Source organism: Physeter macrocephalus, unplaced genomic scaffold (assembly GCF_002837175.3).
Source record: "Physeter macrocephalus isolate SW-GA unplaced genomic scaffold, ASM283717v5 random_302, whole genome shotgun sequence".
Lineage (NCBI taxonomy): Eukaryota > Metazoa > Chordata > Mammalia > Artiodactyla > Physeteridae > Physeter > Physeter macrocephalus.
Genome location: NW_021145583.1, coordinates 39,668 through 62,940, shown reverse-complemented (window position 1 = coordinate 62,940; position 23,273 = coordinate 39,668). Strand labels below are relative to the sequence as shown.

The window sequence follows — 23,273 nt, the reverse complement described above, 5'->3', positions numbered from 1 at the left end:
TGGAGAAAGTGGGTCCCATTTGGCCCTTCACCTCTTGACAAGCCCACTCACACCTAGGTGCCAGGAGTGAATGTTTATTCCCCCAGGGGTATTTAAAAGAGAACCTCACAGAAGGGCAATGATCATCACAAAAGAATCACTTGGTCAAGACAGGGATTTAGGCATAAATTACATAGTGGGGGCCTGGAGACCACTTGATCATGCAAAGCAGGGCCAGCTTCATAGGTGTAACCTGTCCCCAGGGCCCCGCACTTGGTTTCATGCTCTGCTGTCACTGTCTAGAAATTCTGGATAGTTTTTAAACAAGGGACCCATATTTTCACTTTGTATTGGGCTCTGTGGATTGTATAGCTGGTCCTGATGCAAGGTGGAAGGTCATCCTGGTTTGGAGGGCCACACGCCAGTGATGCAAACATCTACTGGGTAGAGATCCCAGGAACTTGAGAGCCTTCCATTCAAGTGTGTGGTTGACAGCTTGGACGTGGGTGGGCACTCCAGGACTTGGGCAAGTTTCCAAATCCCCTTTGCCCCTATGTATTAGTTTCCCAGGGCTGACATAATACATTACCACAACAGAAATTTATTTGCCCTCAGTTCTGAAAGCTAGAAATCCAAAATCCAGGTGCCAGCAGGTCCAGTCTCCCTCTGAAGGTGTAGGGGAGAATCTGTTCCATGCATTTCTCCGAGCTTTGGGTGTTGCTGGCAATCCTTGGCGTCCCTTGGCTTCTATGAGCATTGCTTCGATCTCTGACTCGGTTGTCACATGGCTTCTCCCTGTGTGTCTGTCCCTGGGTCTCTTCTCTTCTTATAAGGTCACTAGTCATATGGGATTCAAGGCCCCACCCTAATGACCTTATCTTGATCACATCTGCAATGATCCTATTTGCAAATAAAGTCACATTCACAGGTACTGGGGGTGAGGACTTCAGCATATCTTTTAAGGGGACACAATTCAGCCTATAAAGCCCTGATTCATGAGCATCCATCGACTGTTCCCTGAAGAAGCCAGGAATGAACCGCTAAGGACAGAACTCCTGTCCTCAGCTTGCTCCCCCTCCTCCCTCAGCCAGTGAGACCCCTGGGCCCTTTCCCACCCACACCCCTGCCAGCAGATCCATCTCTCTGAGTACAAGACTTAGGGGAAGGGGGTCAGTGAATCTGGCCGCATGGTAACCAAGACACACTGGGTAGCTATTGCACCTGCCCACTCTCCTTGGTATTCCAGGGTTTAAAGTTCAGTTTCCTTCTAGAAACCTGCTTCCAAGCCCCAAGGAAGCTTTTATAGTTACTGAGAAAACGGTAGGGGTCAAAGATCTGTCGAATTATTACCTGGATCAGAGTTTGCTTTTTTTTTTTCCCTCTTGCATTAGTCTTTGGTGCCCAATCTTTGAGTTTTGGTACAAGTCACATGGCTTGAAATAGATATGAGATCCTCTTAGCACTGGTTTTCGGGCTCTTCCCGTCCAGTGCCCTCCTGCCGGCACCACACCTGGCCTCGGAGAGAACACGGACCGCATCCCACTGCAAGGAGTGCCTGAAAAAACGAATGTGAGCAGTTTTGGTGAGTCCTTGCTAAAGACTGGGCCCCTCGTGTGGATTGTGGGGGGCTGTTCATGGGGACAGGACCCTCCAACAACCATCTCCTCTTTTTCTTAGTTTACAAGGGTTGATTTGCTCTGGTTTTCAAGCATTTTTCGTGTACAGACCTCTTCAAGAGGTATTTGACTCCAGCCAGTCCAGCTTGTCATTCCAGATGAAAAGAACCAAATCATAGGAATTCACGAGTCTGAGAGAAATGCTCCCAGCTGTGCCCGAGATAATGCACAAGGACGGTCACTGCGGCAATGTGTTGGAGAAAAAGGCGAAATGACCTAATGCCTGCCCACAGGAGCACCAACTATGGTTTCTTAGTATAATTGAATCCAGTACTCAGTTAAAAAATATCTCAAGCTGCACGTATCCATTTGCTAAACCTCAAAAACGGGCAGAGTGTAGGGCCCTGCCCAGCACCACACTGTTTATGCGGTTCCTGTTGGCACAAAGAATCATGCTGAGGTGCCCTGCATTGTTTTAGACACGCTCATATGCAGCACGTGGCCCAGCAGTTACCTGTGGGCAGAGAGAGAGGGGCAGGACCAGGAGACAACAGGACTGGGCTGTCACGAACTGCACTTCCTTAAAAAGGAGGCCAGGTGCAAAGTGTTAAGATGGGTTGAATCTGCATGGCAGGTACATGGATATTTTGTATCATTTGTAGGACTTTTTTAGTATGCTTGAAACAGGCTACAGGTTAAAAGCATCTTAGGGTTATGTAGATGGATCAGTGGGCTAATGACCTTGTGCCAGGGCTGGAGGGAAGAGGGGCTCAGGCGGGGCAAAGTTGTGGAGGTGGCTCATTACAAAGCCGGGGGTGTGGGGTGTGTTCTGTGGCTGGCAGGCTGGGCAGGGGCCCCCTGAGGTCCTCTTAACAGAAGGTCTTGTATCTTAGACATGATTGTGCCTACCCCCTCCCTAATCACCCTTTCATAAGATATTAACATCACAGGTACACTGTGTGTCTGTTTATGCACGTCTGTGCTTTATACATAGAGGAGTAAGAATTTTTGCTCAAGAATCCATTTTTTACCCCTTGGAAGCTCTGTCACACCTGTTAAGAATGCACATTCTAGATCCATCTGGTTTTTAATGTCACCCTCATTCGGTAAACCAATTCCCCAGGCCAGGGGCAGCTTCCTGAGTTTTAAAGGCAAATCCAGTCTCCTGAATCCAAAAGAAACCCAGTTCTTCTTGCTCTGCCCCAGGTAGAGGAATCGACTTGATATCAACAATAAGAATTGATAGTGTCCTCTTGCTGGTCACGGGACACTAGGGCCGGATCAGGTGTCATGTCCTCTCCGAATTGGTCATTTCCTCCCTACTGGTGATGTGGGGAAGAGGATTTGGATGGAAAGGTCCTCTGTACAGGAAGGTGTGTCCCTGATCCCAGCCCTCCATGGCTGCCCTTCCCATCCAGGGTGCTCAGGCCCAGCCATGGCAGAACTGTGCCGCACGGACTCCTCGCTGGCCGCCCTGGACGAGGAGATGCTGTGGGAGATGATGGAGGACCACCGCGGCAGGATCGTGCGCAGCATCTGCCCCAGCCGCCTCACCCCCTACCTGCGCCAGGCTAAGGTGCAGGACCAGCTGGACGAGGAGGAGGTGCTGCCCCAGGTTCACAAACACGGCCATGAGAGTTGGTGAGGACCTGCCTCCCAGGCACCGTGGCCCCAGCAGGCCCTTTCTGCAGAGCCAGCTCAGTGCAGGTTGCACCGGGAAGGCCCGTGTGAGGGCAGGGAGTGCAGGCCTTTAAGGAACAACACCAAGGGGACCCGAGGTCCAGTCATGGGGACTGTATGAGTGTCCCAGAGCTGCCACAATGAATGATCACAAACCAGGTGGCTTAAAACAGCAGAAATGTCTTCTCTCACAGTTTGGAGGCCAAAAGTCTGAAATCAAGGTGTCAGCAGGGCTGTGCTCCCTCTGAAGGCTCTAGGGGAGAAAATTTCTGGCCTCTTTCTGCTTCTGGTGGTCCCAGCATCCTTGGTTTGTGGCCACATCACTCCAATCTCTGCCTCTATTTTCACGTGGCCTTCTTCTTTGCATCTTCTCCTCTTCTGTCTCTTATAAGGACACTTGTGATTGGATTTAGGGCCCACCTGGATAACCCAGGAGGATCTCATCTTGAGATCCTTACCTTAATTACATCTGCAAAGCCTTTTCCAAAAAAGGTCCCATTGGTAGGTTCCTAGTGGACATAGCTTTGGGACCCATGACTCAACCCACTCTAGATGTCTTTGGAGCTGATTCTGATTGTCTGATTAGCTGTGTTTATTCATTCAAAAACAGGGAAGCTAATAGTTTCATCAAATAAAGTTGTTAGGAGAATTGAATGGGTTATAATTTATCAGATACTCATCTCAAAGCCTGGGCCATGGAAAGCAGGCAGTAAGTGGTAGCTATCAATATGACACTACTTGTGCCTCTTGCCTTATGACCATTAAAGGAGAAAGGAATTCAAGCTACTAATTCAAGCTGAGAGTGATGAGATCTGGGTGGGCTGGGAAGGCCCAGGTTTCTCTGGGACCCGGGCGCTGGGCCACTGCTATTTGCTTCTTTCCTCCCACCTGCTTTGTATACACGTGTCTGCATGTGTCCACCAACAAACCTGGGACGTCTTCAGAGCAAAGATCATCCTCCTGAGTCTTTTATTCCCAACCCTTAGCACTTGCATTGTAGCAGTTCCTCAATAAATATCAGCCTGGCCCTTCTCGAGACTGCCCACCATCATGGGAATAAAGGGAGCGGTGAGGACCCCACCCCGGGGGCCCTGGAAAACTGCTTTGACCTCCTGATTCCTAGATGTGCAAGGATGCCCCTTCCTGCACCCTGCTCCCCTCATGGAAGCCCGCCTAGCACCTGGTCAGCTAAGACTGTTCTCTCTCCAAAGGGCACTTGCTGGATTTGCTGAAGACTCGAGGGAAGAACAGGGCCATCGCCTTCCTGGAGAGCCTGAAATTCCACAACCTTGACATCTACACCCTGGTCACTGGGCTACAGCCCAGCGTGGACTTCACAAACTTCAGTGGTGAGAGCTGGGTCTTTGATGTAACCCGGGGTGAGGGGGTGTCCCGCCTTGACTGCAGGCCGTTCCAGACATTTCCCTGCTCCCTTCAAGCTGACATTCCTGTCCCTGTGCTCCGCACCCCCCCAACCCCGCACTCTGGGGGTGAGGAGACCCCCTACACACACACTAACCATAGTGGGGGTGGGTAGGCAGAGCCCATGACCTTGGGTTCTAAAAGAAAAGGTTTGTCCCTAACTATCCAACACCAAGAGAAGAACCTCACAGGTCATGGAATCTGCATTTGAGAGGTGCAGGCAAAGAGGAAGTGTGTCATTTCCTAGAAAACCTTTGCTTGGTGCTTGAGGTGGAGGGGACCCCGGTCCCACCCTGTCCCACCTGGCTCTGGCTTTCAGGAGGGGCCGCCAGAGCGGGAAAGGAGAGGAGCTGCTGAGTAAAGGTTTACACCGGCTGGGTGGGAGATAAGGCCATGTTTGTTAATTCAGTAATTTTAGGCTTCTCTGGAGGAGCTGTTGAAAGATTTAGGTATTCAAAGGAGCAGGCAACAGCACTCAAAACTGTGGCTAAGAAAACATTTCTGCCTGTTTGCCGTCACAGCCCATATTTATGTGATTCAGAGTTCTGTTATACAGACTCTTCGCTATGTTTGCCTTAGGATGACATGAGAATGAGCGTCGAGCACGGCTCAGCTGACTGGAGGGAGGTTGGGTCTGAACAGCAGGGTCCCACAGGGAAGCCAAGAATGGGTAGTCCTTGCACCAAAATCGCCTGTCACGCTTCATTTCACCAAAATATTCAGTCCTGTTGACCCTGGAAGTGTTTAAGGCGACCCACAGATTAGGGTGGGGGGATCCTGCTTAAGACTCTGGGCACAGGAAGCAAGACCCTGGCAGATGAGGAGCCCCTGGGCCCACTGCCCCGTCCCGCAGGGCTCATGGAGACGTCCATGCTGACCGAGTGCCTGGCCGGGGCCATCGGCAGCCTGCAGGAGGAGCTGAGCCGGGAAAAGGGGCAGAAGGAGGCCCTGCTGCGGCAGCGCCAGCAGCTGCAGGGGCACCTGGGCCAGGCCGAGGCCCGTGCCGAGGGCTTGCGCCAGCTGGAGGCCGACCGCGGCCGCGTGAAGCGCGAGGTCAGCGCCCGCTTCCACGAGGTGCTGAAACCGAAGGATGAGATGCTGAGTCTCTCACTGCACTACAGCAACGCGCCGCAGGAGGAGGATCTGGCCACCACGCGCTGCCACGGCCTGCAAGAGGAGGTATCGGGGATGCCGCTCGGGGTGCCCGTCCTGACCTGCTGCTCCCCACCCTGTGCCTCTGCACTCGCTAGTCCATCTCCTGGAACTCCCACCCCCAGTCCCTGTGACGCCCCTGCAGGAAGCTGACCTTTCTCCTCCACCAGGGCCCCCTTGCATAGGCTATGTGGCCTCGAGCCTGCCCTGCCTGCTCTGCGAAGTGCCCACCATGGGGACCCCGCCTGCCTATGTCTGGGGGCCCATCTGGCTATTCTAGGAGTGGTGGACCCACCCAGGCCCCACTCCCCTCTGGCAGTGTCAGTAACCATGGGGACAGTGGACCTCTATCGGCCCCTCCTTTGTCTTTCTCAGCTGGTCCTGGATTCAGGTGGGAGAACAGGAGTGTTGTTATTTAGGCCCCCTTAGACCCCAGCAGTCTTTCACTCATTTTTCTGTTGGGGATAATCATCTTCTTATGGACCTACAAGAGTTCTTTATGGAGGATATTCATTCCTTGTCATTTTGGCATTTGCTTTTGCTTTTAACTATGGCACTGTTTGATTTTAGTTTTTTAAACTTTATTTAGAAAGAATTTCTAATTTGCCCAAAAACATACACAGAAAAATACAAAGGACTCCCACATACCCTTACTTTATCACTTGTGCTCTCTCTCTCTGTCTCTCTCTCTCCACACATACACACACCTTTTCCTGAACCACTTGAGTTGCTTACATCATGGCCCTTTACCCCTAAACATTTCAGAGACTATTTCCTAAAAATAAGATATTCTCTTATATAACTGTAGTACAGTTATCAACTTCATAAAATTACATTGATACAATCCTTTAATCTAAACTACTGTACATGTTCCAGTTTTATCAGTTGACCTAAATTACATCCTTGATGGCATTTTCCCTCCAGTCCAGGATCCAGATCAGGATCAGGTATTGTACCAAAATTGCCAGTCACACTATTACTCCCTGCAGCTAGTAAGCAATCCGGGGGTCAGGGGAGGCGTTTTGAGGCCAGCAAGCACCCCTGCTCCTTGTCGACACTCCCCTCTGGACTTAGCCTCACCGGGGATTCTTGCTCGAGCGTGTCTTTACTCTAGTGGCTGCAGAATGATGAGCCCCATCTCCAGTGCTTTCTCCAGTGACCAGTTTACCCTCGGCATCCTGGCTGTGAGAAGGAGCCTTTCCTTTTCCCCACTTATGCATCTGTTATTGGCATAGACATGTGGATTCCTATTTCCGGTGATCTATAACATATTGTTGTCCTAAGCGAGTTTGGTGCTCAAAGTGTCCTAGAGTTGGCTGTGGGAGCCCCATCAATCTGCTCTGTGTCCTGGGACATGCCCCCATGTTTTCTTAGCACTGACTTTCTCTGCATCATCACAAGATATTCCAGGATCATCTCGTACCCACCCTGCCTCAGCTCCAGGGTCAGCCATTTCTCCAAGGAGCCCCAGTTCCTTTTAGAGACCAAGATCCAGTGTGCTCATTGCTACTGGGGTTTCTTTGCTTCTCGGCCCTTTCAGTGGACAGGGCTAGGAAACGTGCACATAGATATACAAGTATACATACACATACAACTATGCATAGGCACATATGCACACAAGTATGCATATACACGTACATGCACATGTTTTAGAAATCATGAGTTCACGCCCAAACCTCTGATTCCAGTAGATCCCCCAGGGTTTCTTCTTGCTGTGCCCCACTCCATACTGTGTGCCCTTTCCTCAGTGAGAATGCTAGCTCCCACTTTAACACATTCCTCTCTTGCTCAGTCCTGTAGTACATCTGAAATAGATTCAGAATTGCTTTGCCCGTACCAGTACAATGGACTAGACTAGGATTTGTAATTCTCTCCCTGCCACCACCCAACCCTGCCCAAGGCTGAAGGTCTGTAGTTAAATACTGTGTTCGTAAGTTATTGTGGCTGCCCTCCATCTTCTCTTTCTCTGCCTCTGCCTCACCCCCTTCTCTCTCTCCCTTCATGTGGTTACGGTATTAGCTTGAAATATAATTAGGTTCATTTGTTTGGTTTACTTTCAGTTTTAGGTCTCCTCCTTCCAGATCTTAATGATTTAATTTTACTTTTTGAATCTGGAGAATATAATATGCCTAACCTAGTTATTAGCCCATAGCAGGAACTTGGTAATTGCTCATGGAAAGTTTGCTAACTAGATGTCAGAGGGAAAAAGTCCAAGCCCAAAGGTTCTTCCTTCTCCACTTGACCCCAACTCTGGAGTGAGTGCTGAACTCCACCCTGACATCCAGACCTCCTGGGTTTGTCTTACAGGGATACTCCCCTCTTCCCAGGGACACCACACCCGAGATGGGGAGAGGCCAGGCCCATCAGCTCGAGGTGCAAGTTTCTCTTGGACCACTGCCCAGCAGGACTGAGGCCAGCAGGACCTGGCCAGGTCATTTACAGAGCTCATAGCCCTGGACATGCAGCCCACTGGGTGGGAGGCGGCTCATACTAGCACACAGAGTTCAAGTGTGTCTGAATAGACCAGGTCCTGTATTCCCAGGCATCTCTGCTCTATTTGACTTGACTTTCCTCTTTTTTACTTACTGATTTTCATGAATCCAATTTCCCTTCATCTGACATGTTTAGCAGAATATGGAAAGGCAGAGAAGCAGGGCCATGCTGGAGGAGGCTTACTGGACATTCATTCCTGGCTGTGCTGGCTGTCAGATCCAAGAGCTGGTGGCCAGGGCTCCTTGTTCTGTCCCTGGGGACCCCAGCCCAGTGATTTAACCCCTACACCTCAGCTATAAAATAAAGCTAAAATGCCTTTCCCGTCCCACAGAGACTGGAACTATTCATTAGGTAAAATCCTTTAATGGATTTTGAAATCTCCGGAGAGGAACCTCTTTGAGTATGAACAGCATCATCGTTAAGGAGAAAGGTTGAGAACCACAGCTGGCTCTTGGTCTAGTGGAGAAACAGCAGTTACATTCTCCCCCTTGGTCTCCATCCTGGCAGCTGTATCTGATGAAGTAAGAGCTGCAGCGAGAGAAGATGTCTTCTTCCTGTGAGCGGGAATTTCGAGAGCGGTCCCTGAAGATGACGAATGAGCTGGAGCCTGGAGATGAGGAGCTGAGCCGCCTGAAGGAGGAGAAGGAGAGGCTCCGCTCCCTGACCTTCAGCCTGGTGGGTCCTGGTGCCTCCAAGGGTCAGCTTCCTGCCCTGGTCCTCCCAAGGTTCAGCTTCCTTCCCTGGTGGCCAGCGGGGAGTGTCCTTGACCTTGGCCTGTGGCCTCCAGACTGTGGGATTTCTGACAAGTGGTTCTATTGAGGTGTGGCTAAGACCTGGGTGAGATGAAACCTAGTGACTCATCTCCACGGCTCCTTCTCACATCCCTCCTTCCTGCTCTTTCCAGCCCCCAAATGTTAGCAGAATTGATAGCTGTTGCACACATATTCGAAAGTCTTACTCAGCAGGTTTGCTGCTGCCCTGTTGTTTGGAATAGATGAGGCTGATTATAAATGATGGGATTAGCTGAAGGTTGTGGGAGCAGGGCAACGTTTCTGCCTGCAAAATATTCTGCCGTCCTGCCCACGCAGGCACGAGGGAGTGGGGAATGGTAGGATGCAGAGAAGTTAGTGACGCCAAAGCCCTGGAATTATGCAAGCCCTCTGCCTCTCCTCTCCAATCCCTTTCAATCAATCAATATCTATTTTTTGAACTAGTCCTTCAATAGACGTTCATGGGGTGTGGGGCAGGCCGCCGCCTGGCACCGCCGCCCCGTGGCCTGAACTGTGCCATCACTCATAAAAGTGAGCATGAGGACGGAATGACCCACCCGTTGGTGTTCCCCCTCCTGGAAGCTCTGCTAGTGGCTTTGCTGAAGGAGCAGCCTGAAGCTGCCGAAACGGTGGAGGTGCTATGCTCCCCTCAGAGGCTTTCAGCTTCCTGTACTTTGTTTCCTAGCCATGCACACTTGGAGCTGAAATGCATGCTCTCCATTTTGATTGCTGACCTGGCCTTTTTTCCTGCCTGATGTGCAGTAATAAGGCTAAATCCGTCCACACACCATCCTTGAAGCTTCCTGCCTCCGGTGACCATTCTGGGCCGTGTTTAGGAGCCGGGCTGCCTGGGAGAGGAAGCAGATTCTTTAATCCACACTGAGCTTAAAACCAGCTTTGCCTAACAAATGCATGGGCCTGTTCGTTGATTCTTTTGTCAAAACTAGATTGGGCACCAACTCACAGTCAAAGACTAGAGGTCACGTCTACTTTGTGGGGTGGGGAGAAAACATGGCAGGCAAACAAGTGATTAAAACACAGAGTGATTTCAAGTGCATAGGGGCCCCAGGGTGAGAGCCAGGGATTTCTTTAGTTGCTATAAAAGGCAAGGGGAGGATGAGAGAAAGGAGACTGTGGAAGAGAATGAGGCAGGTAGAGGGAAAATATTTATGCATTTTGGGACATGGAATAAACAAAACACAAATAGACATGCAGCACCCATGCATATTTTGATGACCAAATTAAAATATAATCAACACAGCAACTCTGTAGATGCACCTGGAATCCAGCACTTAAGAAATGAGCGTGAATTCACCTTATTTCCCCTCTAGAGCCACCTCCCTCCCTCTCCCCGAGGCTCCCCCACCACCCATCCTCAGCCCCACCCTCACAGCCGCTGACCTTCATGGGCCATGTTTGTCCCCCTCTGTCCAGCACTGGGAAGAGAAGGAGCAGACCCTGCTCCAGTTCCAGCAAACCAAGGTGGACTGCGAAATCTACACGGAGAAGATGAACGTCCTGCAGAGCCAAGAGGTCGAGCTGCAGAAGGAGCGGGACCAGATACCCGGGAGAGGCAAGGGGCCGGCCTGGGTGCCACGCCGAGGGGCTCCGAGAACAGAAGGTGCTGCGCCTGAGGAGTCTCGGGAGGTCGGCAGGCTCGGGAAGGCCCCGCCCCTCTGGGTGTGGCCGAGGGCTGGCCAGCCGGGTCACCCGCCCTCGATGGCAGCAGGTTCCAGACTCGGGGTCTCTCTCCTGGTCCCTGGGAAGTTTCTTGACTCCCCTCGACTGTCATCTCCTGCCATGCCTGCTGTACAGCGTCCTCCCTCCTTTCATTTCTAACAGGGGGTGTTTGTGTGCACCCCACCTATTGGGTGTTACTGAAACTACACACATTTACGTGAACGGTAAATGGTGGTAAGCTGCAGAATGAGCTGTATGGTGCGCACCGGGGAAGTCCAGGATAACCGCGGGCCAGAAATGGGGGGGCTTTCTCTAGCTGGACTTCTGCGTGGTTGGCGGCACAGCCTCTTTATTCTCTGGGCGTCGATCCGTTCTATCTCGGCTCACAGGCCTACTCAGCAAGGGATGGATCCCAGATGGAGATTTCTCAGAACCTGGCAGAGAAGGACGCACTCCGCAGGAAGGTGTTTGAGCTGACAGACCAGGTCTGCGAACTGCGCCAGCAGGTCCAGCGGCTACAAGTGCCGGCCGAGTCGCTGCCAGGGTGAGCTCTCCCCACCCGAGGGTGGGGCGGTGAGGGGGGGATGCAGGGTGTGCTCCGGGTGGGACCCAGCCGGCCGCACAGGCCCTGCTGGCACCACCGGATTCAGCTCCATCCACCACGCTGGCTCCCATGAGCAGACCGTGTGGTCAGAGGTTGAAGGTACCCAGCTGGGCAGGCTGAGTCTCCTTCTGCATTTCCTTTTATGGTAATACTATGCACGTCATAGAAGGGGTAGCTTAGTGGAAGGTTCTGGAGTCTGTAACGTGTGGTGTTTGATGAAGAAAGAAAGCAGCGTATGACGCTGTGCAGGCAGCCACTTGCTCTGGTGGACGATGCCTTCCTGGGATGCTTGAAAATCAACTATCTGAGAGCTGAGTGATAGACACGGAGGGAGCTATGTTCTCAAAGAACTAAAATTACTGTAAAACCTCTAATTATGGTCTTGCCAGCAGCTCCAGCTCCAAGGCACCCTGGTGGGTGGGCGAGACTCTTCAGAGGTGCCCTGGGACCTGGGTGTGGCACAACCAGACCCTCCCCTCCCTAGGCAGGAGCCCTAGCCCTTCCTTCCTACCCACTTACCACATCAAACATGTTCAAAAAATATACATATGTATTGAAAAAAGACTGATGGACAGATAGCAAACTGCTAGCTGTTCTATTTCTGAGTGTGGGAGGACGGATCAATTTTATTTTCTTCTCTAATCAGCCTGTTCCTCCCCACCAATATTCTTTGTGCAGTATGTTTAGATATATTATACATATAGTATGTATTATTTGTATAACCAGGAAAGAATAACAGATATTATCCAAAAGGAATAAAATGCAGTCACCAAGCCAGTTGCTGCATGTCCCCTTGGAGGCCAGCTCCCACAGTGCTGGGTGTCCCAGGCTGGGAGGAGGGGACATAAATGTTTTGCCTTGAAGCCAATGAAAGGAAACCACTCGGGAGGCTGGAGACAGGTGTTGGGACTTGGTAGAAACCCCAAGAGCAGCCAAAGGACGTTCCCTGAATTAACCAGCCTGTCTGGGTCTTTGGCAGCCCAAGCAGGAGGCGGGAGCCAGGGAGCCCTGTCCGAAGAGGAAGCAGTGGCTGGTGTGCATGTTTGCCCTCTGCCCGTGGGATGACAGCGACGGCAGTTCCTCTGAGGTATGCCAGTGCCTCTGCCACTGCTGGGGCCAGACCAGGTGCACACTCGTCTATCGGGACAGAAGAGGGTCTGGCACATAGTAGATGCTACAGAAATGCTTATTAAGTGAACCAAGGGGCTACACCTGCATCTACACATTTCACCTGCATCCTCCAATGCCACACTCTGCATCTTGCATGTATACACCCCGTCAGCATGTGACCCTCACTAGCCAGTAATTTGGCCTCTCTGGGGCTCAGTTGCTTTATATGTAAAGTGGGACAACGCTACCCACCATATAGATTTATTGTAAGAACTAAGCAATATAAAATATAGAAAGTAGGTAATAGAGTGCCCAGCACATATTAGGTGCTCAATTAATGTGGCCCGGCTCTTTGCTCCTCCCTCCCTTCCCTCTTGCCTCCTCTGCCCTGTCAGTGGGGGGCTGTGGTTTATCATCATTATACTCTTTTACACAGTACGGCAGCAGGAGAGGTGTCCCGGGGGTTCCCGTGAGAGCCCCGTGGTGACTTCTGCCCCGTCCTCCTCCATTCTCAGCTCTGGTCTGACCTGAGCGCCACATCCAGCCGCGAGCTGGTGGATAGCTTCCACTCCAGCAGCCCTGTGCCTCCCAGCCAGCAGTCCCTGTACAAGCGGGCCACAGAGGACTTCTGGGAAGACCCCTTGTCTTTCAGGTAGAGAGGGGCTGGTAAAGGGATCGGATGACTCCAGATCCCTGGCAGCTCACTGGGACATTGGCTTCCATCTTCTTCTTATTCTTTTCAGTGGCTGCCCCAAAACCCTGGAGGTGGACCAGGGAGGCTCCCTGGGTGCTAAGAAGGGTGATGCAGATTTGGACTATGAGATTGTAGACAGGGCAGGTGAGCATACCCCCCAACCTCTGCAGCCACCCCACCACCCCTGGGCTGGGCTGGCAGAGCCAGGTGGGGAAGTGAAGACAGGGGTCTTCAGGGAGGCAGATGAGACACCCCAGTTTCTGTCCAGGCGATGGGCAGAGAGGAGTGAACTTGACTACTGCCCTGCCCTGGGCCTCTGGGAAAATCCAGACTACCTGGCAGTTCAAACCAGTGTCCAGATGTGCCGTGCTTACTGGGCGTCCTTTTGTTTTCACCTGGAGGCTAAGGGAGTTGCATTCACCTCCACATCCAGCTCGGCATAAATGTTCAGACAGCTCCAGACACACACCTCGTCTCTCTGTCCCTCCCTGCTCCGACCCATGGACACTTGGGCCTCCCAGCGATATCAGACGGCAACAGGCTTCCATCCTCACTGTTCCTGGCCAAGGCACCTGTTAGGAACATTTCTCCTGGGTGTTGGCACCTGAGACATTCCCATTTCTCCTGTGGCTTATTCCTCATATTTGTCACTTAACTGGTCCTCCCTCCTTCTCAAGGCACAGACCCCTCACGGGCAGCCTCCTTACTTTGCCACCACTGCACATCTGCCTCCAGCCTTGGGCCTTGCACACAGTAGGTGCTTAGCACCCTCTAGATTTCATCCTACGGCCACCAAGGTGCGCGAATACCCCATGCTGTTCTGCCTAGCGGCACCTTTAGGACAGACGGCCCCAGGCTTTCTGTGGGTCACATGACCAGAAACCTTGCCTTTTGCAAATTCATTGCCGTTTTTATTTATAACGGTGATCAACTGAGAGGATCCACCCCAGGTATAACCAACCGGGATGTAAGAGCACGAAAGGAAGAGTCATTGCTCTTTTTTTTTTTTTTCCTTTTGTCATTATTCTGCATAATGTCCTGGTTCATATAACTTCAGTGGAATTGACCTCAAATACATCAGGAGTGTATAATTTCACTTGGCTTTGAATGTAACCACAAGTGGCTGTTTGCCTGTGAGCTGGGCACAGGCTGCCTGCAGCCGGCAACTCTTAGCTCTCTGTTGGTTCTCTGGTTCTTGTGAGCGGCTCGGGAGGTGAGAAGGGCAGCCTCACCTGGGCTGGGGGCGGTGTGCCATCAACCTCACAGGACACATATAAAATACAGGCCTTGGAGAGACTCTGGGGACATCTAGTCCTAGGAGATTGCCCACTCAGAGGCCTGCTATGGCCATCTGGTCAGCAGCGTGGCCTGGGGAGACAGGAGGCAGCCGATGGCCAGTGCCGGCGAAGGCTGCCACACAGAAATACACACCCAGGGATATGCCAGATTTGATTTCTCAAGTGAAGCCAGAAATCCAGATTCCAGATTCCCTATCTTGTAAAATGCTAGCAACTCATTCAAAGATCGCAGAAGGACACAATGTAGGTTAAACTCTGGTAGATGCAGCTCTCCACCAGCTACTCCTATTTTAGGGGAGGTGAATCAAGGTTCTATGCATCAAGGAAGGGAGGGGCAAGAGAAGGTTCAGCCTCAGCAAAAGACAGAACAGGTAGGGGGTGCCTGTGGTGGCGGCACTGAGGTTGCACGGGTGAGCCAAAGCTCCTTCAGAAGGGGGGTGACCTTGAGGGGTAGGCTGGCTCGAGGCCTAAGCCCGTGGCTTCCTCCTAGACCTCCCTGAGTCCGAGAACAGCCTGCAGCTGTCTCCTGGGGGCCTCCACCTCTCCGCCAGGTGAGCAGAGGGCGGGGACCAGGGCCAGCAGGTGGCAGAGCAGAGTGAGGACTGTGTCCTCACTATCAGCCTTTCTGAGGCCGGGGAAGGAGAATTCCAGAGCGATGGGACTAGAGGGGGCAGATGGGGAGATGGCCTGGCCCGACCTCTTGCTCTAGGATGCATGAGCTCTGTCCCCTCCCTTTCTGCAGCAGTGTCCCGGTGAGGCGGAGGCCAGCCCGCAAGATCCTGAGCCAGGTCACGGTGCTGGCCTTCCAGGGGGCCGTGCTGCTGGAGCAGATAAGCGTTATTGGCGGGAACCTCACGGGCATCTACATTCATCGGTCACCCCGGGCTCCGCGGCAGACGAGATGGCCTTGTGCCCCGGCACCCAGATTGTGATGGTGAGTGTGGCACCAACCCCTCGAGCCCCCAGGATCCTCTTGGGGTGGGGTCAGTGGGAGGGGCAGGTAACCCAGGAAGCCACAGATTCAACTTGACAAAGATGTATCATTGGATAGGCCCGCACTCCTTCTTGGGCTGACGTAAAGCAGAGTGTCACACTTGTTTAGAGGAGAGTCCTGGTGATTCTCATCAAAACCCGGCACCCTTCTCCACCTTGACACCTTGAACTCTGGAGGGTGAGCCTGTGAGCTCTTGTAGTCTGGACTATGCACCCGTTGAGAGGGCTTTGGGGATGTGGCAGTCTTGACCCAGGGATCTTCTGATAAAGGCTACATAAGATTCTGATGTGGGGCTTTTTTTTTTTTTTTTTTACTGTAATGATCTTATCGTTACTTTGTGCATATGTGTTAAAATACACATAATAAAATTCACCATTTTAACCATTGGGGGCATCTAAAAATTTTTTTTACTGTAAAATATTCATTAAACTGCAAAAAACATAAATGTACAACTGAATTATTACTAAGTGAACATATGGGCAGGGAGGTGACTTTGATGTAGCCTAAAAGCAGAATTATTAAACATCAGGCCCTTTAAGAATAGCAAGAAATTCTTGAAACAGGTGTCACCCATTCCTCCCAGGGTAGGGGGGTGTAGGGAGTGAAGGCAAGCGCTGAGAGGGAGAGGGAGGGGCTGAGCACTCAGTCAGGACTCCCTCGGACCCCATGGCTTCTCTCTCACTGTCTGTGTGCTGAGCTGAGTTCTCATGTGTCTCGAACGATCACACACAGAGCTCCTGACGTAAGCATCAGTCCACCCAATATGAAAGCCCTTCGTCACACTTCTAACAGTCCTCATGAGATTCTCAGTTATCAGCTCATGTTGTGGTTAAAGCAACGGATCCCCTTTATGAGACAGTCCTGATATCCAAATGGGGCCAATTCAGTTCTAATAGCGTTAAAAACATATCTCATTTTTTTTTCTCATTATAAAAATATCTACTCTCCTAAACCAAAACAACACTGGGAGTAAATGAATGGATGAGAGCCCTGTCGATTTCACAGCTGGGGAAGGGGTGGCGCGAGGGGTGCCCTGGCATCTGGAGGGTGGAGGCCAGAGATGCCACAAAACATCCTGCAGGGCCCAGGACAGCACCAAGTGTCAATAGTCCCAAGCTGAGGACTGTGCTCCAGAATGCTCTAGAATGGATCATGTTGGAGAGCAGACACTCAGTGCCCAGTGGCGATCTCAGTACATGATCCGGGGCAGGAATGTGTGTAACCAGGAGGCGCTGCACCAAGATGTCCCAACACAGGGCTCTGATGGGTGTGGGTGGGTGTCTGGGAAGGAGTGGTCTCCTGCAGGGCACACACCTGCACTCAGATCACAGCTGCAGAACCCGGGTCAACAGAGGTGACCCTCATGATTTGCCCTCAGGTGGATTACGAGGCAACAGAGCCCTTGTCCAAGGCTGTCCTGGAGGGCATGACCCTGGATCTGGCCGTCAGACTTCTCCAGAGGGCGAACGGCTTCTGCTGTCTGTCTGTGAAGGCCAACATGGAGGGTACACACTCCCCTGTCCTGTCCTACCTCCCCCAGAGGCCACCGATACCAGTGCTCCCAGCCCACTGCAGAGCCAGGCTGAGCCCCAAGTCTGCAGAGGCCCCCCAGGCAGAACTGTTCTCTTGGGGGATCACAGCCCTGGACTTACCTGTCCTCATGTCCTCTTTGATCAGGTTATAAGAAGCTGGTCCAGGACCTAAAGGCCATAGTGGCCACATCAGGGGACTCCTTCTACATCCGGGTCAACCTTGCCCTGGAGAGGCAGGCAGAGGGAGAGCTGCAGGTGCACTGCCACGACATCCTGCACGTCACAGACACCCTGTTCCAGGGCGGCAGCTGCTGGCACGCCCACCGTGTTGGCCCCTACAGCACCAAGGGCACCGAACAGGGCACCATCCCCAACTATGCACAGTGAGCAGCTGTTGTGGGCTCCCACACCCCAGAGAGGGCCCGGGGAGCTCCCCGGGGGGGGACATTGCCTGGCCTCACTTAGTGAGGAGGCCCCCTCCTGCCCAGGAGAAACAGCCTTCCTGAGGCTCCCTCTCCTGCCCAGGGATACAGGGTGGGGCACCTCAAAGAAGTGGAATCCCCAGCGTGCTACCCACCAGGTTCACTGCTTGGATGGGATTTCTCTGTGAAACGGGATGGGCCTCAGTCCTAGGGCATTCTAGAGTATTTGGGACCAGTTCCTCATGCTCAGCACTATTGACATTTGGGGCTGGCTCACTGTTTGTCGTGGGGGACCCTCCTGGGCACTGTAGGATGTTGAGCAGCACCTTGACCTCCACCCGCTGGATGCCAGTAGTGGCCCTGCCCCCCTAGCTGTGACAACCAAAAATCTCTAGACATTGCCAGTGCACCCTGAGGACAGGTGACTCATCATGCTGGCGTGTCCAGGACAGCCTTGGTTTTAGCACAAAAGTCCCATGTCCTGGGGAACCCCTCAGTCCTGGGCCAAATGAGACAGCTGGTCATCCTCCCTGGGAGAAACAGCACCCCTGCTCAGAACCATGCTCTAGATCAACCGTAGGGCACAAAGCATGGTGTCTCGTCCGGCTCCTCTCAAGCCTTATGGCAAATTCTGTCACCTGGAGATCAGACTCAGTAGGTGCAGGGAGAGGCCTGAGACTCTGCATTTCCAACCCCCTCCCTGGGTGACGCCAGGTTGAAGTCCTCGGGCCACACTGGGAGTAGCGAGGTTCTGGAGCGGTGGCCTCGACCCCACTCACACTGTGTCGCCCGGATCCCGCCTCGGGACAATTCAGTTAGCATCTCCGGGGGTGGGCTGAGGCTCTGCAGGTTTTTAAAACCCCAGGGGACTATCATGGCTGCTGGGGTGGAGAACCGCAGCGGGGGCAGTGAGGGTCTCCCAGACCACTGGGCAGGGGGCCCACCTCTCCTGTCCAGCCCTCCCTGCAGCTGGGCTGGGGCCTTCCTCCTCTGCGCAGGGCTCAGCAGCTGTTCTCATCGCCCTCATCCAGGACATGGCTCATCAGAGCATCATGGCCCGCAAGGTGAGGACCAGTCAGCCCAGGTTCTAGATGCAGGGTCCTGCTCGGGTGGGCCCTGCCTCTCTCCCCCAGCTCACATCATCTGGAGGGAGGGGCCCAATCAACCCCTCCTTCCACCCAGAGGGTCCCAGCCCCACCTGGCGTGGGCTGGAAGACAGGTGGGTACTGGCTGAGGGTCCCAGGTGGAGAGTGTAGGCTGCTAACCTGAGGGAGGTGACCCGGCGTGTCTCTCCCCCGGGCCCTCCAAACCTTCACCTGGGTCTGCGTGCCACCCAGCCTGCAAGCTCCTCTACCGCATGTAGATACGTCATGTATGCTCTCTCCGTCTTGCTCCCTCCATCACCCCATTTGCCTACCATCTGCCCCCCGTCCTTATTCCCCACTGAGACCAGGCACTGGTGGGTTCTCCTGACATAGAGCACTCAGCTGTCCCTAAGCAAGGCGCTAGGGCAGCCCCCTGGATCGTGGCCGGGCTAGGCTGGGGCCCCTACTCTTCCCTCTTGCTTCCCACGGATGCCCTGCTTGGGAAGGGGGCTGGGGGCTCAGCCTGAGGACCCTCTCCTGCCACCCTCTGTCACCTACCCCCTGGCATGGGGCCTGGGCCTGCTGGCTGTTCAGCAGGCACAGCCTGGGAGTCCAGGGACCACCCTGGATTTGCCGGCAGGGGGGTGGTGCCAGCCCCCCAGCCCTGTGGGACGTCCCTTCTCCCTCGTCCAGCAGCCTTCTGGGGGAGCCCAGAAGCTGGTCCGCATCGTCAATATGGACAGAACCAAGGCCGGCCCTCTGTGGTCATCCTTTGACGGGGGCCAGTCGGACCCAAGCCAGGTAGAAGGTGAGGCGGGTGGAGCTGGTGGAGGGTCTTCGGGGGCTGCTGTGGTTGGTGAGCTGGGTCAGGGTGATGCCACTCATCTAGGCCAGAATCTGTCTTTAAGAACCATAACTGATGTCTACCTGCCCTTCTGGAGAGCAGCTGAGCTACACACCTTTAATGTCCTTTAACTGACGCTCCTACTTCTGTTACCTGCCTCAATAAGACCGTCCGAAGCCACTGGTACAGTCATCTGGACAGCAGTCCTTTTAGAATATTAAAGTCTGAACACTCTCCAAATGCCCAACACTGCACAAACCAGTGGACCCTCAGACAACTGCTGAGTGACTGGTGTGGGCATGAGACCGTGACAGAGGCCGGCACAGCACAGACCCCTGAGCAGGTAAAACTGTGCAATGAGATAAGCAGAAGTGAATTTAGAGAAAGGTAAATTGTTTTGAGTTTATTTTCTGCTTGAAAAGTGTTTTGAGTGCCTAATATAACCTAAATGACCGGGAGAGGAGATCAGGGACCAGGGAGGGAGGGAAGGACTGGGATCACGTGTCCCTTGAGGCTGAGGGAGAAGACACAGGAAGCTTCCAGATCGTTTGCAAGGATGAACGTGGTTTCTCTATCCTCCCTGTGAGCCAAACAGGGAAAAGGTTTTAAACTGCAGCCTATGAAGCTGATCCTAGAGAAGCACAGGGAATCTAATCAACAGGTACAAAGGAATCAGCCAGGGCAGGTGTGGAGGGCATGGTGCATCGTGTGGGAGCCCAGCGTGCCCTGTGTTACTGCAGGTGCCAGGGCTGCAGTGGCGAGCAAAACAGACACAGGCCTTCCTGGGGGTGGGGGGCTGCTGCAGCCTGGCGCCCGGCCCGCTCACGGCTCCTTCCTCCCACAGACCCCTCCACCGTGTGCTTCTGGGCCGAGAGCTACTTCACCCTGGTGCCCTACACCCTGGTGCACGGCCACAGGCCCAGCCGGCCCCGGCCCGTGCTCTTCGTGCCCAGCGTGGTCGGGAAGATCCTGATGGAGAAGCTGTGCCTCCTCCAAGGGTAAAAGAAATGCCCAGCAGGTACGCTGTCTCCTGGGAGTCCCACCTGACCATCAGGTAGCAAGGAGAAGTATCTGCTTTCAGGAGGGCGGCACGACCAGAGGAGTGTCCTGGGGCTGCCGAAACAAAGGACCACAAACTGGGAGGGGGGGTGCTTAAGACAGCAGAGATGTGTACTCTCACAGTTCTGAAGGCCAGAAGTCTGAAGTCAAGATGTCTTTGCAGGCTGCACTTCCTCCAAAGGCTCCGGGGGGGAGTCCTTCCTGCCTTTTCCTGCTCTGGTGGCTTGTGACTGCATAACTCCCATCTCTGCCTCCTTGTCTGTGTGTCCCTCTGTCTTCACGTTACTTTCTTACAAGGAGCCAGTCATGGGATTTAGGGCCACCCTACTCCAGTGCGACTTCATCTTAACTAACCACATCTGCAAAGACCTTATTTCCAAATAAGGTCATGTTCTGAGGCTTCAGATGAACATGGATTTGAGGGGTATGTTATTCCACCCAGTGCAGCTCTGCTGGCAGATAGGTTTGTACTTAACCGGAGTCATACAACCAAAGGGCTCCATCCACCTGCCCAAAGCCACTCAGTGTAGAGCCATGGAGATGGACTGGCCAGTGGGAATCTTGGGTCCCAGTGGCCCTGCTCAGCAGGAAGAGTGGCTCAGCTGGTTGGAGAGTGGAGAGCAGGAGTTAGCTCCTTGGCTTTCTTCCATCCACCCATCACTGGTCGGTGGCTGCCTTAGAGAGTTAGGCTACAAGCTGAGAGTGAATAGGGCCCTGTCCTTCTCCCCTGGAGTTCACAGAGGGGACAGAGAGAAGCAAGTGTGGCCCATGCAGTTCCTCCAGTGAGCACCTGCTGTGTGCTAGGCTCTGTGCAGCGGGCTAGAGATAGAGAGTCCAAGAGGCCCTCAGGGTCTATTCTGCTCCTCTGGAGACAGAAACCTAAAGACGTGGCAGACTGACCCGTCTTAGCTCCACAAGTGATCCAGAGAGGGATTCTTTGGAGAGGGCGGGAGTGGGGCTGCAGTCTGATGGCAAGACAGGACAGGAGTTTGTGAGCAGAACCAGGAAGTCCAGGCTGAGGGAGCGGAGTGTACAAAGGCACTGAGGCACAGACGGCACCATGGCGGGTGCCCAGACATGCCATGTTATGTGGTAGGCAAGGGGACGTGATCGGGCCTGATCTTTGAATGCCCGTTTTCAAAGCAGAATAGAAGATGGACTGAAGAAGGGCTTGGCTAGGGGCTGGGCCAGAGGTGGTACAGCAAAGCTACAGTAGGGAGAAGAGGGCAGCCCCAAGAGCTGTCTGAAGGATCTGGTGATGCTTTGGAGGGTGGAGGCTAGCAGGAGGGCACGTGCAGTTCTCACCTGGGAGACTGGGTGCTATTCAGGAAGAAGGGAAAAGTCAGGGTGTGTTTTAACATGTTTATACAGGGCAGAAGTTCTCAGCCTGGGCACAACATTTAGGGCTGGATCATCCTCTGTTGTGGGCTGTCCTGTGCATCACAGATAAACAACATACCTGGGCCTCAACCCATGGGATGCCAGGAGCATACCCCCTTCCCAGCAATTGTGACAGAAATGTCTCCAGACATTGCCAAGTGTACCTTGGGGGTAAAATTGCTCCTGGTTGAGAACCACTGATTTAAGGGATTGAAGGGATTTCTGGGTGTAAGAAGTTGCATATGTAAGTTCGGAGCTTGGAAAGTGATGGGAGAAGGGTTTATCTACATTTGTCCATCCTTCCTTCTTTCCCTCCAGCCAACCTTCCATCCATCCACCCACATCCTGGCACTGGCTAGGCACCTGCTGTGTCCAATGGTTTAGGGTGAATGTGCAGGGCATGGACTCTTCCAAGCAGGAAGAGCAGGGTCAGGTTTATAAAGAGGACACCCTAGGAAGAACTTGCCCCAGAGCTGGTGGGGGTCCGTGGGGGCAGACCCATGGGCGTTCAGCATGGGCTCCTGGGGGAGCAGCTGGGTGGGTGACATCCCCATCAACTGTCACCTTCAGCATACTTGAGCCAGGAGGAGTATGATGCCTCCAGCCAGAGAGGGGACATCATCCAGGAGAGGGAGGCGTCTGGTGGTCGCTACTGTGTTACCTGCAGAGCAGTCGAGTCCCTCATGGGAAAGGTAAGGGGTGGGGTGGGGGCTGTGAGGAACTCCATCTCCAGAGGACAGCAGTGGGAAAAGGCAGGAAGGGCCAACCTCTAGGGGCCCCTGGACACCCCAGGTTGGTGCTCAGCTTGTCTCTGGCTCCATCACGGAAAGACCAAACCCCGTTTCTGCCATTTGGGGGTCCACGTGACCTCGGGCGGGACTTTAAACTTCCCTGAGCCTGTTTCCTCAACGCAGGAGATGTTAATAAACATTTGCTAAATCAGTAAAGTGGAGATAACACTCCATGTTTACGCGGGCCTCTCACTGTTGTGGCCTCTCCCGTTGCGGAGCACAGGCTCCGGCCACACAGGCTCAGCGGCCATGGCTCACGGGCCCAGCCGCTCCGCGGCATGTGGGATCTTCCCGGACCGGGGCACGAACCCGTGTCCCCTGCATTGGCAGGCGGATTCTCAACCACTGCGCCACCAGGGAAGCCCAACACTCCATGTTTTAAGGCTCAAACAAATATGAAAAGTAGCTCACTGTGAACTATAAAGTTTTGTGTTGATACAAAGCAGCCAGGAACAGCTGTGAGTCAGAGGCACAATGGCCCCCCATCCTTCACAACCCCAAAGAGGTAGATGGAGCCATCCAACTCCTAGGATTTGAGCTCCACGCAGTTTCCCTCAATCCCGATGGCCTATGATTTCTAGATTTCCCAGGCAAAAAATCAAACGGATAGAAACTTAAAACTGTGCTGGGCTTCCCTGGTGGCGCAGTGGTTGAGAGTCCGCCTGCTG

At 53.3% G+C, this 23,273-nt stretch overlaps 1 protein-coding gene across 1 annotated transcript in view; it reads left to right on the top strand.

Moving 5' to 3' along the window:
* The first annotated feature begins 1,314 nt into the window (after window positions 1-1,314).
* Window positions 1,315-23,273, top strand: part of CARD14 (caspase recruitment domain family member 14) — a 23,292-nt gene continuing 1,333 nt past the window's right edge. The window contains 22 exon segments of the mRNA XM_028485028.2: window positions 1,315-1,561; window positions 3,014-3,203; window positions 3,205-3,236; window positions 4,487-4,624; window positions 5,551-5,876; window positions 8,850-9,148; window positions 10,444-10,669; window positions 11,179-11,336; window positions 11,443-11,495; window positions 12,356-12,483; window positions 13,022-13,158; window positions 13,250-13,344; window positions 14,989-15,049; window positions 15,241-15,371; window positions 15,374-15,432; window positions 16,871-16,997; window positions 17,170-17,407; window positions 18,027-18,034; window positions 18,455-18,510; window positions 19,225-19,348; window positions 20,220-20,393; window positions 22,385-22,506. Coding sequence (XP_028340829.1) covers window positions 3,031-3,203; window positions 3,205-3,236; window positions 4,487-4,624; window positions 5,551-5,876; window positions 8,850-9,148; window positions 10,444-10,669; window positions 11,179-11,336; window positions 11,443-11,495; window positions 12,356-12,483; window positions 13,022-13,158; window positions 13,250-13,344; window positions 14,989-15,049; window positions 15,241-15,371; window positions 15,374-15,432; window positions 16,871-16,997; window positions 17,170-17,407; window positions 18,027-18,034; window positions 18,455-18,510; window positions 19,225-19,348; window positions 20,220-20,393; window positions 22,385-22,506 — 2,865 coding nt within the window. The 5' untranslated portion in view covers window positions 1,315-1,561; window positions 3,014-3,030.